The 19,245-nt window shown below is 39.9% G+C and overlaps 1 protein-coding gene across 1 annotated transcript; it reads left to right on the top strand.

Moving 5' to 3' along the window:
• Positions 1-387: 387 nt before the first annotated feature.
• On the top strand, positions 388-14,309 carry zranb1a (zinc finger, RAN-binding domain containing 1a). The gene is made up of 10 exons (XM_079389135.1): positions 388-640; positions 4,476-5,335; positions 7,841-8,028; positions 8,278-8,431; positions 8,842-8,913; positions 9,254-9,452; positions 9,537-9,657; positions 12,394-12,523; positions 12,620-12,849; positions 13,092-14,309. Exons 2-10 carry the CDS (start codon positions 4,597-4,599, stop codon positions 13,308-13,310), a joined length of 2,052 nt encoding a protein of 683 aa, XP_079245261.1. The 5' UTR covers positions 388-640; positions 4,476-4,596; the 3' UTR covers positions 13,311-14,309.
• The last annotated feature ends 4,936 nt before the right edge of the window (positions 14,310-19,245 follow it).

The raw sequence follows: 19,245 nt of genomic DNA, 5'->3' as shown, positions 1-19,245 counted from the left end.
CTTGTCGTGTATACAGAGGTCCTAAAAATGATGAGAAGTAATAAGTTGATTTAGTTTAATCCCACATTGTTTATGGTTGCATGAATGTATGTGAATGTATTTTATTTGATTGTTTTTATGTTATTTGGATTAATATGTTTCTCTGTTATAGTATGAATTATAGGAATGTCTCAGTCAAAAAAAAAGAAAAACAAAAGTTAACCCAACTATGACGACTTCCGCTGCTGACAAATGTCCAAAAATGTCAATTTTTTTCAACATTAAATGTATGTATTATCATGATTATATGTATTTTATTTCAGTTTTAATATTATTTTTATTTTAACATGTAGTAATGAATGTCCCGTTCTAGGGTTGGTTTTCACGTGCTGTGGAGCCGTCCAATCAGCGGCGGTGCGTTTGATCACGTGCGCGTGACGCTGCGAGAGACGCTGGTCGTTTTTATTTTGTCAGCGCCGCCATTAAATCCGCATCTAAATCAACATTCAGAGATTACAAACAGTACTCGGCGACATAAAAACGCTGTTCAACGATTGATATGAAGCGTAGAGATTAAAGAACACAATGGAGGTCGAATAACAACAATAAAGCCAGACTGAGGTGATTTAAGTGTCTTTAATGAGGAGCTGCGCGGAGCGATGTGAGTATTTACATGTTTCAGGAGTAATGCGGGTCTGTCGGAGTATTACTGTGATTTATTTATATGGTAGTGTCAGTGCTGAGAGATATTAGTAATAACATCTGTAGTGTGACATATGGGTGTCAGTAACACTGTCAGTGCTGTGACTAATACTGTCATTAACATTAATACTGCCACTAATAGCATTAATACTGCCACTAATAACATCAATACTGCCACTAATAACATTAATACTGTCTAACATTAATACTGCCACTAAAAGCATTAATACTGCCACTAATAACATCAATACTGCCACTAATAGCATTAATACTGCCACTAATAGCATTAATACTGCCACTAATAACATCAATACTGCCACTAATAACATTAATACTGCCACTAATAACATCAATACTGTCACTAATAACATTAATACTGTCTAACATTAATACTGCCACTAAAAGCATTAATACTGCCACTAATAACATCAATACTGCCACTAATACCACAGTATTACTGTGATTTATTTATATGGTAGTGTCAGTGCTGAGAGATATTAGTAATAACATCTGTAGTGTGACATATGGGTGTCAGTAACACTGTCAGTGCTGTGACTAATACTGTCATTAACATTAATACTGCCACTAATAGCATTAATACTGCCACTAATAACATCAATACTGCCACTAATAACATTAATACTGCCACTAATAACATCAATACTGTCACTAATAACATTAATACTGTCTAACATTAATACTGCCACTAAAAGCATTAATACTGCCACTAATAACATCAATACTGCCACTAATAGCATTAATACTGCCACTAATAGCATTAATACTGCCACTAATAACATCAATACTGCCACTAATAACATTAATACTGCCACTAATAACATCAATACTGTCACCAATAACATTAATACTGTCTAACATTAATACTGCCACTAAAAGCATTAATACTGCCACTAATAACATCAATACTGCCACTAATAGCATTAATACTGCCACTAATAGCATTAATACTGCCACTAATAGCATTAATACTGCCACTTATAACATTAATACTGCCACTTATAACATTAATACTGCCACTTATAACATTAATACTGTCTAACATCAATACTGCCACTAATAACATCAATACTGCCACTAATAATGTCACTAATAACATTAATACTGTCTAACATTAATACTGTCACTAATAACATTAATACTGTCTAGCATTAATACTGTCACTAATAACATTAATACTATCAGTGCTGAGAGATATTAGTAATAACATCTGTAGTGTGACATATGGGTGTCAATAACACTTTCAGTGCTGTGACTAATAGCATTAATACTGCCACTTATAACATTAATACTGCCACTAATAACATTAATACTGTCTAACATCAATACTGCCACTAATAACATCAATACTGCCACTAATAACATCAATACTGCCACTAATAACATCAATACTGCCACTAATAACATTAATACTGTCACTAATAACATTAATACTGTCTAACATTAATACTGCCACTAATAACATTAATACTATCAGTGCTGAGAGATATTAGTAATAACATCTGTAGTGTGACATATGGGTGTCAGTAACACTGTCAGTGCTGTGACTAATAACATTAATACTGCCACTAATAGCATTAATACTGCCACTAATAACATTAATACTGTCACTAATAACATTAATACTGTCTAACATTAATACTGCCACTAATAACATTAATACTATCAGTGCTGAGAGATATTAGTAATAACATCTGTAGTGTGACATATGGGTGTCAGTAACACTGTCAGTGCTGTGACTAATAACATTAATACTGCCACTAATAACATCAATACTGCCACTAATAACATCAATACTGCCACTAATAACATTATTAATACTTATTAATACTTATATTAGCATTAATACTGTCACTAATAACATTAATACTGTCTAACATTAATACTGCCACTAATAACATTATACTGTCTAGCATTAATACTGTCACTAATAACATTAATACTGTCTAACATTAATACTGCCACTAATAACATTAATACTGCCACTAATAACATTAATACTGCCACTGATAACATCAATACTGCCACTAATAACATCAATACTGCCACTAATAACATTAATACTGCCACTAATAACATTAATACTGTCACTAATAACATTAATACTGTCTAGCATTAATACTGTCACTAATAACATTAATACTGTCTAACATTAATACTACCACTAATAACATTAATACTGCCACTAATAACATTAATACTGCCACTGATAACATCAATACTGCCACTAATAACATTAATACTATCAGTGCTGAGAGATATTAGTAATAACATCTGTAGTGTGACATATGGGTGTCAATAACACTTTCAGTGCTGTGACTAATAATGTCATTAACATTAATACTGTCACTAATAACATTAATACGATCATTAACATTAATACCGTCAGTACTGTGAGAAACAAGTATCACCAATAACATTAATTATGTGAGATATTAGTATTACAAATAACATTAACACTGTGAGAAATATGAGTATCTCTAATAACATTAATACTATCTAGGGATGTAACGATTACCGGTTTGACGATAAATCATGATAAAATTCCCCACGGTTAGTATTACCGTTTCATATTTTAATTATCATTAAAACCGTATTCGATTACCGTGATTTGAACAACTCGCGATAAAGAAATACTGTCCAGCATAAAGCAGAGTTTTCAGTAATAGTCTCACGTGCGCACAGTAGTTTCGTTCTGAGTGAAAACTGGGCGGAAAAGCTGGGAGGTTTTAAAAGAGTGCTGAGGGAATTATACAAATGAATATATCAATGAATTAATTATATGAATGTACCTCTGAAGGTTCTGACTGTCTTCAGAAACGATTTGATGGCATTTTGTTTTCATCTTCGCTCCATATAATACCTAAAGTAAGTGTTCGCGGAGTTCACGGGAATCAGCTGTAATTCAGCTTTTCCGTATAATGCGCCACCTGCTGTCAGTGACTGGATTTACAGACACTTATTTACATTCAGCCTGTGTGCAGTTTCTGTCTGGCCAAAAAACTGACCAAATTTGCATGACCTGCTGTAAATTTTAACCGGTTGATAAAAACCAAGCTTATGTGGATTCTACACATTTAAACAATACAGATAAGCTATATAGAATTATTTATGGAGCAAATAAAATACATATAATCATTTATTAATCAATTATCATTTTAACTTAACCATTTTCTTTAAAAGGCTGAAATGTGTGGTCTACCTTTATGTAAAACTTTTTCAAAGCTTTATTTGAACATTTACATTATTTATTTGAACATGCTATTAACCTGTTGTCAGTCAAATTGTCATTTAAAATCCAGACCTCATTGGTAATGTTATTGTTTTAGTGATTATGCAAACAAAAAGTCATTTTAATTGCTGTTTGTTGATTTTTAAGTATGAAACTTGGTGAAGTGATTTATGTGTGGTATACTTTTTGAACATCTCCAGCATATTTTAACAATACCGTGATAATACTGATAACCGTGATAATTTTGGTCACTATAATCGTGATTAGAAATTTTCATACCGTTACATCCCTAATACTATCCATACTGTGAGTGTCAATAATATTAATACTGTCAATTCTGTCAGATATGAGTGTCAATAGCAATATTAATCGTGTCAGTGCTGTGAAATGCTAACTGACAATATTATTAATGCTCGTATGTTACATCGCTGGCATTATAATTGGTAGTATTATAGGAAGTATTGTAGACTAGAGTATTAAAGATAGAATTTCTTGCGTTCTGTTCTGTATTTCTGACATGTCTCATATGGTTTTGTGTTTGCAGATTGGTTGTCTCCGTATCAATGTGTGACCCTGATGTAAGTGTGTTGTTGAGTGAGTGAGTGAGTGTGATCGAGCGAGTGAGAGCAAGTGCGAGTGTAAGTGAGTAAGTGAGCTGATCCATCATGACAGAGCTGTGTGTGAAGTGGTCGTGTGAGTACTGCACTTATGAAAACTGGCCGTCTGCTATTAAGTGCACCATGTGCCGGGCGCAGCGGCCCAGCGCAACCATCATAACAGAGGAACTGTTCCCGAGCGGCGCCGGACACCGGAGTGACCCCGTGTGCAACGACAACCTGCTCATCTGCCCCGATTCCAGCGCCCGGCCCCGCGTCCGCCCGGCCGAGTCCTCCGAGCACAGCGGCAAGTGGTCGTGCCAGGTGTGCACCTACCTGAACTGGCCCCGAGCGATCCGCTGCACCCAGTGCCACAGTGTCCGGCAGCGTCTGTGCAGCTCCACAGAAACCCCACAGACATCCGGAACCGGCCCTCCAGCGGATCCGTGTGAGGAATACAACGACCGGAACCGACTCAACACCCGAGTGCAGTGCTGGACCTGCTTGGCCTGCACCTACGAGAACTGGCCCAAGTCCTCTCGCTGCGTGGTGTGTGACCACCCCAGACCCAACGACGCCTTCCAGCTGCGCGAGCCTGACGAGCCCTGGTCCATGATTAACGAGCGCGACCGCGGCGGGGCGCAGCGGCACTCGCCCTCCTCCTCTAAACGCGAGGCGGAGCTGCAGATCGAGCTGGCCGCTGGATCTCAGAGCGGTAAGGAGGAGATAGAGATGGACTTCAAGAAGCTGAAACAGATCAAGAACCGCATGAGGAAAACAGACTGGCTGTTTCTCAACGCCTGCGCTGGTGAGTGCCTCTTTACTCGCCCTCGTAGGCCTTAACTCACTTAAGGTGTCTTTATACACTTAAGGCTGCTCTGTGCCAGCTCGAAATTCAGTGTTAATAAATACATAATGTTCCTAAGGGTGTGCGATATTGACAAAAAATAATATCTCGATATTGTGCTGGTATCTTAAAGACTACAGTGGACAGCTGACTCATATCTGACTTCTATCAGTGTGAACTGAACACCACACAGAATATAAGAATATCAAAAACTGTAGGAGTCAGCTGTCCACGACAGTCCTTAAGATACCAGCACAATAACACACTCAGCAAAATATTCTCTAATTATCGCTATCGATTAAATGCCAGAAAATATTGAAATATTATGTTTTGTCAATATCGCACACCCCTAGGTCAGAAGCACTTCTGTGCCGACTTTGAAAGGGGTCATGATATGACAAAAACATTAAAACATCCTCCTCATTATAAACAAAGCATTTATTTAATCAAGCTCCAAAAATGGCTAATTTTGGATCTGAGGGGTACTAGATCTGACTGCAGCATCACAAACCACAAGTAAACAATTTCATAATGCTTTGTCTGGAAATGACCTTTTTATTTTGATTATGTTGTTAAAACACACATGCAATAGCGAGGGGGTGTTGATAGTGTTTCCCATATAGTCACATTAGCCAGTCATAATTACTGAGAAGCCTTAAAGTACCCGCCCCTTAAAACAGGTCATTTTTGACAGATGGTCAGAATGAGAGTTGAAAATAATCATTTTTCCTCGTTTGTTTTTTTTGTGCAAAATTTTTTATTAACATTATAAGGAAACCTCAAGGAACATATTAAAATCATAAAAAATCCATGTCACGACACCTTGAAATGTAGGTTTGGCATTAGTCTCGTATAGCCAGACTTTTGTGTTAATCAGTGTAACTGACAAGCTAGGCAATTTGGTGTTCATAATCGAAGGCTATGGCTCTGTGGAGTAATTCCCGCTCCATTTGAAAGCAGGTGATGGCGATTTACTGCCAATCACTGAACCGGCTTTACTGACGAGATGCACATGATAATCGAATTCGATTTAATTGCACATCCCTGACCTCGGGTGTGCATTCAACCAAATAAAGTTTGGTTAGATTTTTAAAAAGTAAGCGTGCAACACAAAGTGAGTCCTTCACATGACACTCAGAATCCAGACTGTCAATGATTTGATACGATCACAAACTTCTGTCTTGGGCATGATTCTGTTTCCAGGTCTGTGTGTATTTCTAGTCGTATTAGATCTTGTGATTTTTGCGAGTGTTTGCATTCAGGAGAGGTCAGAGAACAGAGTGACGCCGTCTGAGACTGAGCTGACCATTGTATTCCAGCAGCTTTGTATTGTAGAGTCTGGCTGTGTTTCCTCGCGGTGATGTCATCATGGCTTCATTGTCCTCTGTCTGAGCTGATGCTCATGCTGCTGGACTCATGACTCCTGCCCTTCAGCGTCTCACTAGATGTGGACATTTATGGAAAATATGAGGACAAACGTGTGTAAGATGTCTTTTGTGTTGCTGATGGTGTTCATGCAGCTGGATTGATTGCAAATGTGTTACTCATGGTAAAAACACGGTATTTCGTCAGACAGCTGCCTTGTTATTATGCATTTGCCAGATCACAGTTTTTACCCAAAGTGACTTGCTTTGCATTTTAGCTATACTTTTCATCAGTTCACGCATTCATTAGGAATCAAACCCATGACACTGCTGTTGCAAGTGGTGTGATGGACTGATATTATTATTCATTATTTATTATTATTATTGAATAATTATAACATAACATGTAATGTTTTTAACTGTTGTAGTTACCATTGTGGATAAAAACGAATACAAGAAATATAAACAATTGGTTATGTCATTGCACATAAATTTATATATTACCAGACAATTAAATGCACAAATCATCTGAATGGGTTATTAAAGTCTTTCACCTCAGTCAGTATCTGATGTTTGGTGTCATTCTATCAGCTGTAAACACTGAAATGATTTATAAATATCCTTCAGCAGATCAACAAGTAAACACACACGTGTGACTGACCTTTACACAGATTCAGAAGCGTGTGTGTGTGTGTGTGTGTGTGTGAGTGCGAGAGTGTGTGTGTCCGTGCGCTCATGTTCTGGGTCAGTCTGGCATGTGGAGATCTTCAGACAGACAGCTGACGTCTGGTGTCAGTGACCGGCACATGGACTGACCTCTTCAGATGCTGCCCTCAGTCTTTAGAACTCGTTAACCAACTAACAAATCTCCATGACTAATTAGTATTCTAATGAACTTTTCCTGATCCACACGTGTGCAGCGACTCAATTCTGTCCTGATGAAGGTTTGGCTCATGTGTCATGTTTGGAGAAGCTCCTGATGTTGATTGTGTGATTCTTCATTGAAAACATGATCGTTTGGTTACTATAAATCATGACAGTGTGGTGACACGTATGAGAGCTGACCTGCTGCGCTCGTGTGTGTGTGTGTGTGTGTGTGCAGGTGTAATCGAAGGCGATCTGTCTGCGGTGGAGGCCTACAAGTCCTCAGGAGGAGACATCGGGCGTCAGCTGACCTCCGACGAGGTGCGTCTGCTCAATCGATCCTCAGCGTTCGACAGCGGCTTCACTCTCGTTCACCTCGCCATCCGCTTCCAGAGACAGGACATGCTGGCCATTCTGCTGACCGAGGTGTGTGTGTGAGAGTGTGTGTGTGTTTTTGAGTGAGTGTGTGTGTGTGTGTGAGTGTGTGTGTGTGTGAGAGTGTGTGTGTGTTTTTGAGTGAGTGTGTGTGTGTGTGTGTGTGTGTGTGAGTGTGTGTGTGTGTGTGAGAGTGAGTGTGAGAGTGAGTGAGTGTGTTTGTGTGTTCCTCTCTGATTGGGTGATAATTGTGCGGCTCTGATGATGTGGAAGTGTGTCTGAAGGCTTGTTTGGTCGCAGGTTTCCCAGCAGGCCGTCAAATGCATCCCAGCGATGGTTTGTCCTGAACTGACGGAGCAGATCCGCAGAGAGATCAGTGCATCACTGCACCAGCGCAAGGGAGACTTCAACTGCTACTTCCTGACAGACCTCGTCACATTCACACTGCCGGCAGGTGGGACACAAACACACACTCACACATTTGATGGTATTGGTGTGTATTTTATAGTAGTTTTTCTCAAATTAAATTGTATAAAGCTGCTGACTCTGAGAGTAGTGTGGAGATGAAGTTGATGTGTTGATATAGTGAGACGCAGACGAGCGTGACACATGCTTCAGTGTGTGTAATAGAGCAAACTGACACATGTAGATTCACATTTACACAGCCGTCACAGACACTAGTGCATAACCGTTTCCATCTGATTCATTCTACAACTTTTAATGTTATACAGTGTTACATTTTTATGACTAGATTCTGTAATTCTGTCCATATCATAATCACTACAGAGTGCAGTGTCATGTCTGTGGTGATCACTGTATGAACACACGTGTCATGTTTTGAGTTTGACGGTTACTTCTTGACAGATATTGAAGATCTGCCTCCTGCTGTTCAGGAGAAGCTTTTTGATGAAGTCCTCGACCGCGACGTCCAGAAGGGTGAGATGTGAGCTGATTGTGCATAACTGCATGTGTGTGTCTGTGCGCTGACCGCGTGTGTGTGTGTGTGTGTGTGTGTGTGTGTCCGTCCGTGCGCTGATCACATGCATGTGTGTGTGTCCGTGTGCAGACCGAGTGTGTGTGTCCGTGTGCAGACCGGGTGTGTGTGTGTGTGTGTGTGTGTGTGTGTGTGTGTGTGTGTGTATCCATGCGCTAACCGTGTGTGTGTGTGTGTGTGTGTGTCCGTCCGTGCGCTGATCACATGCATGTGTGTGTGTCCGTGTGCAGACCGGGTGTGTGTGTGTGTGTATCCATGTGCTGACCGCGTGTGTGTGTGCAGAGCTGGAGGAGGAGTCTGCGGTCATTAACTGGTCTCTGGAGCTGGGCACGCGTCTGGACAGCCGTCTGTATGCGCTGTGGAACCGCACCGCTGGAGACTGTCTGCTGGACTCTGTTCTACAGGCCACATGGGGCATCTATGATAAAGACTCTGTGCTGAGAAAAGCTCTCCATGACAGTTTACACGACTGCTCTCACTGGTGAGACACACACACAAGTGTCTTTATGTGCACTTTATGTGTTCTCTTGCTGTATCATATTTGAATCCATATTTGTGTGTGCAGGTTCTACTCGCGCTGGAAGGAGTGGGAATCGTGGTATTCTCAGAGTTTTGGGCTTCATTTCTCTCTGAGAGAAGAACAGTGGCAGGAGGACTGGGCCTTCATCCTCAGCCTTGCCAGTCAGGTACACACACACACAAACACACACACACACACACACACACACACACACGTAAGGTTCCGCCTGCCAACCCAAAAAGCGGAATCCAGCGGCCTGGTCGAAGGTTTAATGCATGTTCGGTCTTTTACTTGCGCCTTTGAATATATCTGGATTTAGTTTCAATTATAGTCTAGCTCCGTGTTAAATCTGACTCCAATTTCATGTGATCATTAAATTTAGGCAGTATTCTTAATTAAAAACTGATCACAAATATTGATTGTTTATTAATTTGGATATTTGAGTATTCTAGAAATCCCATGCGTTCAATTCTTCGTTCATTTGTCGCTCAGCAATTCACTCTTTAACTGTGAACGCACGGCACAAACTCGCCAGCTGATCTTACTCGGAGGATACAGGGCGATTATAATACCTTTAAATAGACTGCACCCTGCTAGCACATAATAAAAAGTGTATTTTTCTATAATCACGAAAACTGTAACTGAAGTCAGTGACAGACAGAAATCAGAAGATCCCTAATGACGAGCCCCTGCTTCATTCATTGGTACTTCAGTATGATCTGTCCTGGACGCAGATTTGTGGAAAGGCTAGACTACAACTCGAATCTACTGGAAAAAATGAGTTCAGAAGAGATCAGAATAAATCAAATATAACTTTATTATTAGTCAGGTAAAGTTGTATTATGCCAATTACATAATGAAACAATTAGAAGCCAATTTAGAAAGGATAATGCAATTGTGAATCACATTGTAACCGTGTGGCAACCCGGCTCCTGTACATAGATACTGTGGCTATATGGCAAATAGCCAAGTGACCTACGCAGGAAACTAACTAATTTAACACCGTCACACATGTAACAGTTATCCTAATTTAACACAAGACACACGGTCTAAATAGCATTTATAACCTTTTAACTAATTGTTCTAAAGAATACTTGCAGCAAAGCAATCAAGTGTTTAGAGAGTAAACTTAACATATGTAGTAGCACAAACAACTATAGGGGGGGGGGTCGTTAATGAACAAGGAGATAAGTTTGGTCAGGTGGTGGTGGTTCTCTTTGGAGATCTCGTCTCCAGATTAGTTTTATGGTTTTGTTACATGGCATCTGTTTTGTGAGAGTTCCTGAGTTTTGGCCTCATGAGGAATTCATTTCATAGGGAAATAATTTCACTCCTCGCGCACACACACACACACACAAATACACAAACTCAAACTCACACACACTCGCAACGCAAAAACCTAAATTAGGCTTCATTTTCATTGTTGTATTGATTTTTATTTCTTTATGCAGAATTTAAGTTCTTATTTTTTTCCATTATTTAAATGTAAAAATTTAAGCCAATAAAATAAAGACAATATCTCCATTTGCACTGAACTTTCAGCATCGTATCTTTGCAGATATCATTAATGCTCAAACAGAAACGTTACACACTAACTAATCACAATTAACCACCCGTTTAAGTTCTTGTTTTTTCATTTCTGCTTTATTTTTCTATAGAGAATTTAAGTCTCTATCTTTATGCAGAATAGTGCTGTGTTTGATACGACGATGTATCATCACAGAGATTAGACGAGTATTGATATTGTGGCACACAGATTAAAATGGACTAGAAAAGATGTTTCTACATTACGAGGTTACTAAAAAATAATGAATAGAGCATAATAGTCTATAACAAGGTTTAATCTGGCAGCAGAGGATCACAGCCAGGGTTGCCTGATATAAAGAGACGTAATCCCCGGAAAGTGTACTTCATCAAGTGTTCATTTACGAGAGAGAGAGGCTGTGTGTGTATGAATTACCACCGTTTTGCCATGTTTCTGTATTAACAGTGAAGCTGTGGATGTAAACGCTTTAGAAACGATGATGTTACCAGCTCCTTGTTGAGAGAGATGATGTAGCTGAGCGTTTAACGTATTTTGTTGATAAAATTGCGGGCCAGCGCTAAAACGTTTGTGTTGCTGATCTGTGTGTGTGTGTGTGTGTGTGAGTGTGTGTGTGTGTGTGTGTGTGTGAGAGAGAGAGATTCAGTGAAGACAGAGCATTAGTTTAGAACGCTTCTAATTTTTTGTTTTATTTTTTAAATATAGTGCATTATTTTTGTGCAATAATAACCTACCAGCAATGTTATGATGATTTTTAAAATATTAATACGAGTACATTACAATATAAATTTATTAGAACGAGTACATTATTTACTGTCTTAAAAACAAGATGCAAGCAATCAGAGTACTGTACCTGGTGGGGAGTGCACAACATAAACATGAAACGCATGCCATTATCTCCAGTATATTGTACTGTGGTAGTTATGGAGGCCCTTCATAATGCAGAGGTCACCTGCCTGCTCTACAGTATGCCGTGTTTAATAAACAGCTGTTTACTGAATTCTTCTGAGGTGAAATTCAGTGCAGTCCCATATCGTGATGCGTACCGTATCGTGACTTTGCTGGTGTTACACAGAATTTAAGCTTCTTTTATGTAGAATTTGAGTCCATTTGTTTTCTTTTTGAGCAGTTCTTGTTTTTACTTTAATTTTGGGTGTAATATGACCCTCTCATGTTTTATGGGACTGTTTTGATGTGATTCATAGAGGTTTCTCTCTGATCTCAAACTGGAAATAGCGTCAGAATTGTGTTTTGAACAGGAATCAAACACACACCACACTGGCTGTTATTACAGTAATGAATCCTGTGATTGATGCTTTGAGTGTTCATGCTCAATCTTCCCGTTTTCTGTCGCTGCAGCCCGGGGCGAGTTTGGAGCAGACTCATATATTTGTTCTGGCTCATATCCTGCGGCGGCCCATCATCGTTTATGGAGTGAAGTATTACAAGAGTTTCCGAGGGGAAACCTTAGGCTACACTCGATTTCAAGGTGAGACCATCTCAAGAGCTCTTGATTGTCACGTGGACAGCAGAAGTGTGGCTCACCTGTGTGTGTGTGTGTGTGTGTGTGTGTGTGTGTGTGCAGGTGTTTACCTGCCGTTGCTATGGGAACAGAGCTTCTGCTGGAAGAGTCCCATCGCTCTCGGTTACACGAGAGGTCACTTCTCTGCTCTGGTTGGCATGGAAAGCGACGGCTATGATAATCGCGGCGCAGGCGCCAACCTCAACACTGACGACGACGTCACCGTGACCTTCCTGCCGCTGGTGGACAGTGAGAGGAAGCTACTGCAGATCCACTTCCTGTCAGCACAAGAGGTGAACACACACTGATCAAACACGCTCACGTTTTCAAACATTTACATTCATGCATTTGGCAGATGCTTTTGTTGCATTTTAGCTAGAAGAACTGATGAACAAGGTTGAGTAAAGGGTTTCCTGTGAGGGGTAGGTTTAGGTGTAGGGCGATAGAAAATACAGTCTGTACAGTATAAAAACCAGTACGCATATGGATATAGAAACCTGTGTGTGTGTGTGTGTGTGTGTGTGTGTGTGTGCAGATGGGCAGCGAGGAGCAGCAGGAGCGTCTGCTCAGGGATTGGCTGGACTGCTGCGTGACAGATGGAGGGATGTTAGCAGCGCTGCAGAAGAGCAGCAGACGCAGACATCACCCGCTCATCACCCAGATGCTGGAGAAATGGCTGGATGGATACCGGCAGATGCACCCGTGTCCCACGCTCTCCGACGGCGAGGATGAGGAGGACGACGAGGACGAGTGACCGCCTGAAACCATTTCAACACTGTTCCACACACGCCCTCTTTCCCAGAATGCAATGCGAGGGCTGAAAATCTTTGTGTTTAGTCAAATGAATTGTTTTTTGAGTTTCTCTCTGTGCGTTCGTATCCGTTGTATGTAGACGTGCTGCATGTGGCTCTTTACATATGGAATGATGAGAATAAAAGAGCATCATAAATGAGCACTTACACAAAGCACATATTCTTTAGAGAGTTTGAATCTGATCGTAGGCATCAGAGTTTATGATTTACTCACACTAAACGACCTGCACATTTCTCAGTGTTTCTGTTCCCTTCTGTTCTTTCTCCAGCTCTCTGCAGCGACACGTGTGCGTTTTGTTCATTTGATTGTATTTATTTATGTCTTTCCTCTCTCTCTCTCAGTGGATACTGACCCGACTCGTACTGTGAGGAGAGACATGAGGAGTTTACTGACATGTTGAACTTGTGGTACCTCATTTGTGATGACAGGTGATTCTGAACGAGGAGAGCGAATCACACGGCTTTAACATTAAACTAGAAACACGTCTGCTCTCTCATCTTCTGTCTGCCTCGTTTTTTCCTCTGCACCTGAAATAATTACACTTTTACAAATTGCATGAACTCCACAGAAATAAACAATTAACACTTTACTTACAGATTAATGGGCCGCTTCATATTTTAGGGCGAGACACTACAGGCTAAATCTTTCTCATGCACTGCCCAGTTTTGAGATCTCAGTCTGTTTTGCTTCTATAACATATCTTCTCTCAGACTAGCAGAAAGCAAGCATCGTAAATACACATTTAAGTGTTTGTTTTATTGCACTTCATCTATTTGCTTCTGTAGATTTCAATTCCAAGCCATTTCTGGAAAGAGATTATCTCTTACACCAAAGTTTTATTCCTCTATATTCTGAAAGCTTTTAATAAAGGTGTTTGTTCATATTTCATTTACACTAATTGAACATTTAGTGAATATTTTACTCATAAAAAAACATGCTGAAAATGTGTTTGTGTTCTGTTTGTTGACTGTTTTCTGATTTCTGGAATGATGAATAGAGAAATCCAAAATCCCTTCTGGAAAAACCTCTAACTCTAATATGATGACAAAATCAAACTAAAATCTGAACCTGGCTTTATCCATTGTTCAGATTCATGTTCTGGATATGTATGCAAATGAATGCATATTTAATTAGAAAATGCCTTATTTGCATATTTAAACTTAACAGAATTGTAATACAAAAATGTTTGGAATTCTTAATTACATGGTGAGTCTCAACGTATTTTTGTCACAACATATTAGCTCATCAAGGGTTAATCTCAGAAAAACACTAAGTAGTTTTGCTTTGTCATGTTTTTAAAACTTTCTCAGGAAACCTTAATGAATTCAGACACAAAACCTGCAACACTTCACCACAGAGACGCAAAAAACAGCAATCAGTCACAAAACAGTGTAATATTGAATAATACTGGCACCTGCTGTACACACACGTGTAATGCATGTTTAATTATGATCCGTTCTGTTTAATAATGTCTTTGTTTTTCAGGTGAATGTGCAGTATATGCTTCAGAAAGTACGTTTTTGTACCTAAATATGAAACTGAGCCACAGAATCTTATAGAACGTGTCTGCAATAATCATCACATTTAGCTGTAATTGTGAATTTAACAGTAGTCGGTTTCATCGTGTTCACATGTATTTGACCAGCAGATGTCCTCAGTGTGATTCGATTCTTCAGAACAGTGAATCATTTAGAGAAGCATCGGTTCAGTGGATTCAAAGTGACTCCCGTCATCATGGAGAGGTCAAAGGTCACACAGGGTCAGTCTGTTGCCCAGTCCACACTTGTGCTCTTTACACTTACAGTTTTTTGCTACCATTTTCAGAACCTTGATGTCATTTTTCACAACTCTGGACTCGAAACGGTTATCACTTGTAACACAGGCTGTCTAATGTTCAAAACATTGCATTCACATCTTTAAAGAAATCTTGCGCAATCATTGGTTCAAAAAAAACTAATTTACTGAGAAATACCATTGAAACATAACTATAGATCACCCACACACAAGCAACCGATAGTTTCACTGTCATTGTTCATACAATCATTAAATATTGTAGAACAAAATAGGTGATACAGGTCTCATTATGGTACTACATGTACAGTAAATACATCTCTGTAAAAGTACTGCAGTAGTAGAGAGAATACTACAGACACAGTGGAATCATTGAACAAAGTTTGTAATATATTGCTGCAAAACACTACAGTACAATCACAACATAGGTTTATTTGAATCAAAGCAAAAATACAGTAATTAGCTATGAAATAGAAAAGAAAAGACAGTACTGTAAAACGTCAAATGCAGTGTTCCTCAACTTGCTTGTACTGTAAGAAACAAAACAGGAGTGATTACTGTACTTCTACATTGTCATCAACTCTGTGTTGTGGATTTGGCCACAGGTTCTCATCTACATCACAATGGATGTTTTCATTAGCCAAACATCTTGGAAAAAACCTTCGGGCATGGAGAGTCCAGGCCTGACACTGGTCTGCTGTGATGTCATTGCAGGCGTCATCCATGGCCTGGAGAAGAGTGACTTGTTCATGAGGGAGCCTATCATGAACCTTCCATCTCCATGCGGAGAACAATTCCTCAATCGGGTTAAGGAAGGGGGAGTATGGGGGTAGAGACAGGGTGGTAAATTGTGCATGGGCCTGAAACCATGCTTGCACCACATGAGCATGATGGAACCTGACATTGTCCCACACAATGACATAGGTCACACCTTCAGCTCTACAAACCTGATCGAGCTCATCAAGAAAGGTGACAAGGAGAGCTGCATTATATGGTCTAATATGAGGTCTGCGTCCCACCACACCATCTTCTGATATAGCCGCACACATGGTAATGTTGGCCCCACGTTGTCCAGGTACTTGGATGGTTGCCCGCTGGCCAATGAAATTCTGACCGCTCCTTGTCTTGGCCAGATTAAAACCTGCCTCATCCAAATATATGAATTTGTGATGGTCGTCATCAGCATCCAGCTCCATCACCCTCTAAAAATACATTTTGGACAGATTTAGAGATTACTGTACAATGTAGAATTTTTGGGAATGTTTTTACAACAGCATCTTGAAACTGAACTTACCTGAACATACTCAGTCCTCATTTGCTTCACTCTGTCTGCATTTCTTTCGAAAGGCACACGGTATAGTTGTTTTATAGACACCTGGTGCCTTTTCAGTATGCGTGCAATAGTCGGCAAACTTATGGATCCCACATTGTTGAACATGTCTTCATTGTCCAAGATATGCTGGCGAATTTCTGTAAGGCGAATATCACTTCTGGCCCGAACCAAATCGACCACAGCCTGCTCTTGTTGGTCAGTTAGAATTTAGCCTCTGCCTCCACTATTTGGCCTGGTCACAATTCTACAGGGAACATTAGAGTAAGAAGACACTTGGTCACATCACCTATTCTGTGATACACATTGGTATGCAGTCATTTGACAATTGAGAGTAGCATAATGTTTAGTGCATGTTGATAACTTACCGGTTCTCATTGTGGAAAGTTCTGATTATTGAGGCCACGGTTGACCTTCTGAGGTTTAGTTGTATCATTGTCATTGTCATGCCATGATTTATGACATGGTCTACAACTATTGCCCGAATTTCATTGGACACTATGCTGTCGCTGCCGCTGTCTTGGTCCGTGGCCTTGTCCTCTACCACGTTCCCCCGCACCTCTCAAACGAGGCCCACGACCACCTCTCAGAAGGGGCGCCTGTCCTCTACCACGTTCCCCCGCACCTCTCAAACGAGGCCCACGACCACCTCTCAGAAGGGATGCCTGTCCTCTTCCATTCCTTTGACCAACACGTCTTCCTCCCACCACTGCTTGACCTCCATTGTGACCTGGATCACCTGCTGGCTCCATGTTACGTATCACTATGCTCTTGCAATTGGATCCCAATCAACTCTTTATATACTCATTCCACAATGTGCACTCAATCATCAGTAACGAGCTGGCAGAACTGGACAAGCAATTACAAGGGCCTGCATCTATACAGTGCAGTACTGTCAATACTGTAAATAGTCTGAAAAGGGGGTACAGTATTTGGGACCATAGACACAGTGTCTGATGAAGCATTATGATAAAATATTAGGCTACATCCATGGATATTGTAGTCTAATTGGTTCATGCTCCACGCTAATTGGTGACAATGAATCTCGTTACAGTATCTTGAAACGTTCATGATTTAAACATAGAAGATTGTTTGTCTGTTTCCATACAGCTATGCATTAAGAGTAATGCAACAGTTACTTATCATTTTGAGGAGTTGTATCAATTGATAGTTAGATCATTGTAAGGAAATGAATAGACACTCATTTGAAATGTAATGTGTGAATTGCCTTTTGAAATAGTAGTACTTTGATGTTAAGTTGTGTCATATTGAACAGGTGATTTCTGTTGAATGAACAAATGATCTAAGTTTTATGTGTATTGTATCCAAGCAATTGAGAAAAGGGTTAGAGTTTTGAAAAATGTGAGGGGTGTGAGTGTGTGTGTGTGTGATGGAGAGACTTTATTTGCCTTCCATCACTGCTTTACTGCGTTCGGCTTGGTTTTACTTGAATGTATTTCTGATCCAGCCGAGCAGGATGGCAGTAAGTGTACTCTTGTCAAAGTGCTAATTTTAGCGAGTGCATTTCAAATGTTTAGATTTATTCGTTTTTGATTTGCATTATTATTTATATTTATTTAGGCTCTTGTTTCTAAATCTCATGTATGAATCATAAAGTAAGTCAAGAGTTTTTTATATTATAGAATGTGAATGGGATTGTGCTGTGAAGCATGTAAAACTAGCCTCAGTGAATTGGAGGGGAGTTAGTATTGTTCTTAGTACTTAGCAGTTTATACTGTTTTTATATCAATCTGTGTTTTAAGCTCTCAAACCTACTTATTTGCACGTTTTTGCACATCTGCTCTAAAATAAACATCTTTTTGGATGCCAACTATGCTCCGGTGTTTGTGAACCTCCTTGTGGCTGCTCGGGTCGTTATCACAGTATAGAGTGTGTGTGTGTGTGTGTGTGTGTTTGAGTGTGTGTGTTTGAATAAGTGTGTGTGTGTTTGAGTAAGTGAGTGAGTGTGTGTGTGTGTGTGTGTGTGTGTGTGTGTGTGTTTGAGTAAGTGAGTGAGTGTGTGTGTGTTGGCAGCTGAACTTTATCCATGCTCTGATTTGCACGTGTTGGCTGCCTGCACTGCAGGTCAAAGGTCAGGCTGATCATCAGATCATCTGGATCTGGTCTTTGGTGGATTCTGGCGGTTTCAGTCCTCCGTGGCTTTATGACACACGAGACACAGACTCCTCCGTCTGGATAATTCTCAAAAACAAATGCATCTGAATAAATAAATAATAAATGCATTGTGTGCATCACATACTAATTGATCAAAGTAATTAGATACTATAGTTTAAATGAAGCCTGGGAAACAACCACGTATTTTGTTCATTCTGCTTAGCTTGCTTTAAGAAATTCATAATATAACAGTAGAATAAAAAGATTTGTATAGGTGTTATTTTGTGTGTTTTTTAAGTTGTGCTCTAGCAGAGCTCTGCTACCCCATCCCGTGGTAACTAGGAATGACAGATGCTTCAGTCTGGATCCAACCCTTAAATGATCTGAGATGACCGAACACCTGAGAAGAGATGATGCCAACCCCTCAGAGGACCTCAGAGGATGCCAACGCTCAGACAACATACAGAATTAACAAATATTGCCATAAGTTAAATATATTAAGGTTCTGCAATATATAAATATACTGTGGAAACTTAAATTCCTGTAGAGCTGTTTTGCAACGATTTGTATCGTAAAAAGCACTATACAAATAAACTTGAACTTGATCATTACACAACGGCGGAGTCGCGCATGCGCAGCA

Source organism: Barbus barbus (assembly GCF_936440315.1).
Source record: "Barbus barbus genome assembly, chromosome: 32".
Classification (NCBI taxonomy): Eukaryota; Metazoa; Chordata; class Actinopteri; order Cypriniformes; family Cyprinidae; genus Barbus; species Barbus barbus.
This window is presented reverse-complemented; position numbering and strand designations above follow the sequence as displayed.